The 3222-nt window shown below is 46.5% G+C and overlaps 1 protein-coding gene across 1 annotated transcript; it reads left to right on the top strand.

Annotated features, from left to right (window-relative positions):
* Positions 1-392: 392 nt before the first annotated feature.
* LOC105448543 (uncharacterized protein K02A2.6-like) lies at positions 393-2510 on the top strand. The gene is made up of 2 exons (XM_011687188.1): positions 393-1535; positions 1626-2510. Exons 1-2 carry the CDS (start codon positions 393-395, stop codon positions 2508-2510), a joined length of 2028 nt encoding a protein of 675 aa, XP_011685490.1.
* The last annotated feature ends 712 nt before the right edge of the window (positions 2511-3222 follow it).

Genomic DNA, 3222 nt, shown 5'->3' with positions numbered 1-3222 from the left:
ATCGGTCGATAACGACGCGGAAAGTGATTACAGCGAAAGTGATTACAGCGAAAGTGATTACAACGACAATCCGGTGATTCAATCGATAACGTCAATCGATAAACGCCGTCGCATTTACATTCCTACTACGATGCTGGGCAAAATAGTGAATCTCTAACACGACAGCGGATCGGACGTCACGACCATCGGTAAAGACATATGGATCCGTCTAGGAAGTCCGACCCTTCACACTCACAAACCAGTGGAACACGCCGGCGGTGATTCATTAAAAACGATCGGTAGATTCAAGTGTAAAATACGCGCAGCCGGTCGTGAGGGAGAAGCATTCATAGATGTCGTCGCGCCTTAACCTACTCGGCTTAAACGCAATAGACACACTCAATCTATGGAACATGTCCCTCGACAAGTGCCGTAAGCTCCACCACGACGGAATCAATCAATGTGCGGTTAACAAAAACAACAAAGTGCTTGATTCTCCTACCGATCCTCAATCGAATCAAGTGTTTCGCAATCAAATCGTGAACGAGTTTCCAAAACTTTTCTCGCCCGGCCTCGGGCAATGCAAAAACTTCCAGGCTAAATTTACATTATCCGAGAACGCCGTCCCCAAGCAAACCTCTTGCAGACAGATCCCATACGCTATGGAAAAATCTCTTGAAAAGGAAATCTCACGCCTAGAATCTCTTGACATTATCGAACGAGTGCACTTATCCGACTGGAGCACTCCTATCGTTATTGTAAAAAAACCGGATGGCAAAATCAGATTGTGCGCCGACTATTCCACGGGTGTAAACAACGCCCTTAGAGGAAACTCGTACCCTTTACCCAATATAGATCTTATTATGTCTAAATTAAACGGCAATAGCTATTTTAGTGTTCTAGATCTCAGTGACGCTTTCCTACAGATAGAGGTCGCCAAAGATCACCGAGACGTCACTGCGATCACCACCCCTAAAGGTCTTTACAGGTTCAAACGCCTCCCTTTCGGCATCAAGACCGCACCGACCATCTTTCAGCAAGCAATGAATTTCACATTATCCGGCTTAGATGGCGTCTACGCGTACATCGACAACGTGGTAGTCATGGGCTCTACTCGTCAAGAACACGACAGTTGTTTGCGAAAAACCCTCCATCGTCTGGAAGAAATAGGTTGGAAATTAAAGCCGGAGAAATGTCGCCTCGCACTACGAGAAATCAAATACCTCGGCGCCATCATAAACGGTTCCGGTATTTCGGCCGATCCAGAAGCCACACGTGCTGTTGCCAAACTGCCCAAAACATCATGCGTCGCAGAAGTCCAATCTTTCCTGGGGATGATAAATCACTACGGAAAGTTCATACCGCATCTGCATCAAATTAAGAAACCGCTAGAGGACCTAACACGAAAGAATCAGCCTTGGGCGTGGAACTCTCACCACGACGCAGCCTTCCTACGTGTTAAAAAAATCCTCCTCAGTCCTCTACTTTTAGAGCATTTCGATCCGTCGAAAACGCTCGTAGTGGCGGCCGACGCATGTTCCACGGGCATCGGAAATGTACTTATACAACGAGATTCTCAGGGACGCGAACACGCCGTGTATCACATGTCTCAAAGCCTCACGGACTTTTAACGCAATTACTCCCAGTTGGAAAAGGAAGCCATTGCATTGGTTACTGCAATCGAACGTTTTCACAAATTCCTCTGGGGAAGGGAGTTTATCCTCCAAACGGATCATAAACCTCTGGTAGCTCTACTTCAAACTGAAAATACCAAAGGTCTCAAGCCCACCACAGCAGCTCGTCTAAAACGCTGGGCCATCAGGTTACTAAGATACGACTTTAAAATCGAATATGTTAGCACACAAGATTTCGGCCAAGCCGACGCTCTATCCCGCTTAATCGAAAAATTCCGTCAAGATAATTCCGAAGAACTTCAAGTGGCTGGCATTCACGCGGTGGATAACGAAATCCAGCAAATTAGAGATCTCTCCATCGATAAATTCGGCAAAGATTTTCGTCATAAACTAAAAACCGCCACCGGCCTAGACCCAGACCTCAAAACAGTCATGAAGGCCATCCAGGACAACAAATTTCCAATCGCCTGCTCACCAATAGTAGAACACTACAAAAAACGTGCGGATTGTCTGACTATCGTAGATGACACCCTACTCTTAGGAGACAGAGTAGTCATCCCGCAAAGTATGCAATCCAGCATCCTCTCATCTCTCCACAAAGGCCATCCCGGAATCAGAAGGATGAAACAACTCGCATGTGAATACGTTTATTGGCCTAAACTTTCCGAGGACATAGAACATCTTGTGAAACGTTGCGACCCTTGCGCATTAACACGGAAATTTCCGGTCAAAGTTCCGATATCCCCATGGCCAATCCCCTCCAGGCCTCTTGAACGCCTACACTTGGACTTCGCAGGACCTATCGATGGCAAATACCTGCTGATCTTCGTAGATGCCTATTCTAAATTCATCGACGTCGGAATCACCTCTACTATCTCCGCCGCTCGTACAGTCTAACTTTGCCGTGAAATCTTCTCAAGATACGGCCCTCCAGAAGTTCTCATTAGCGACCATGGAACTCAGTTTACGGCAGACCTTTTCGCGAGATTCTGTAAAGACATGCAAATCACTCATATCCTTGCGGCCACAATCTAACGGTCAAGCGGAAAGGATGGTTGATTCAGTTAAAAGAGCCATCGCAAGAAATCCTTCGAATTGGAAAGCGGAACTACAAGATTTCATGTACAGTTACAGATATACACCGTGCACCTCTGCTCCTGACGGCAAATCCCCGCAGAACTCTTCTTTGGCAGGCGAATCTCTTCGCCATTCTCAAAATTATCTTCAAAATCACCTGCATCTTCAACCCCTTTGATGTCGGACTTCATAAACAAACAACGAAACATGCAAGAACAATTCACAAAGCAACATGGAGCCCGCTCAAGAATACTCAACCTTGGAGATAGAGTCGTTGTCGCTCTCAACAACAAGCGCGAACTAGGTTACATGACCGCCGTACTTTCCAAATCACGTTACTTGGTACGTCTAGACAATGGCAAATCCATCGAACGTCACATCAACCATATTTGGGAAGGAGGTGACGCCCCGACGATCCTGAACGCCCCAGTTTCGGACGACTGGATTTTTTATGAGCCTAACCCGTTGTAAACCGCGCATCCTCCTCCTGATCATCAAACTACACATGAAGATAACAGGGATCTAAACGAGC

This window comes from Wasmannia auropunctata, unplaced genomic scaffold (genome assembly GCF_000956235.1).
Source record: "Wasmannia auropunctata unplaced genomic scaffold, wasmannia.A_1.0 LD336085.1, whole genome shotgun sequence".
Classification (NCBI taxonomy): domain Eukaryota; kingdom Metazoa; phylum Arthropoda; class Insecta; order Hymenoptera; family Formicidae; genus Wasmannia; species Wasmannia auropunctata.
Note: the sequence above shows the minus strand (reverse complement) of the source record. Positions and strands in the feature narration are given on the sequence as shown.

What these genes read in the sequence shown, in the direction of transcription:
- LOC105448543 (XM_011687188.1), top strand. Translation starts at nt 393, where the DNA reads ATGTCCCTCGACAAGTGCCGTAAGCTCCACCACGACGGAATCAATCAA. An exon ending in GTTCCACGGGCATCGGAAAT is followed by an intron (nt 1,536 to 1,625) that starts GTACTTATACAA and finishes AATTACTCCCAG; the next exon opens with TTGGAAAAGGAAGCCATTGC.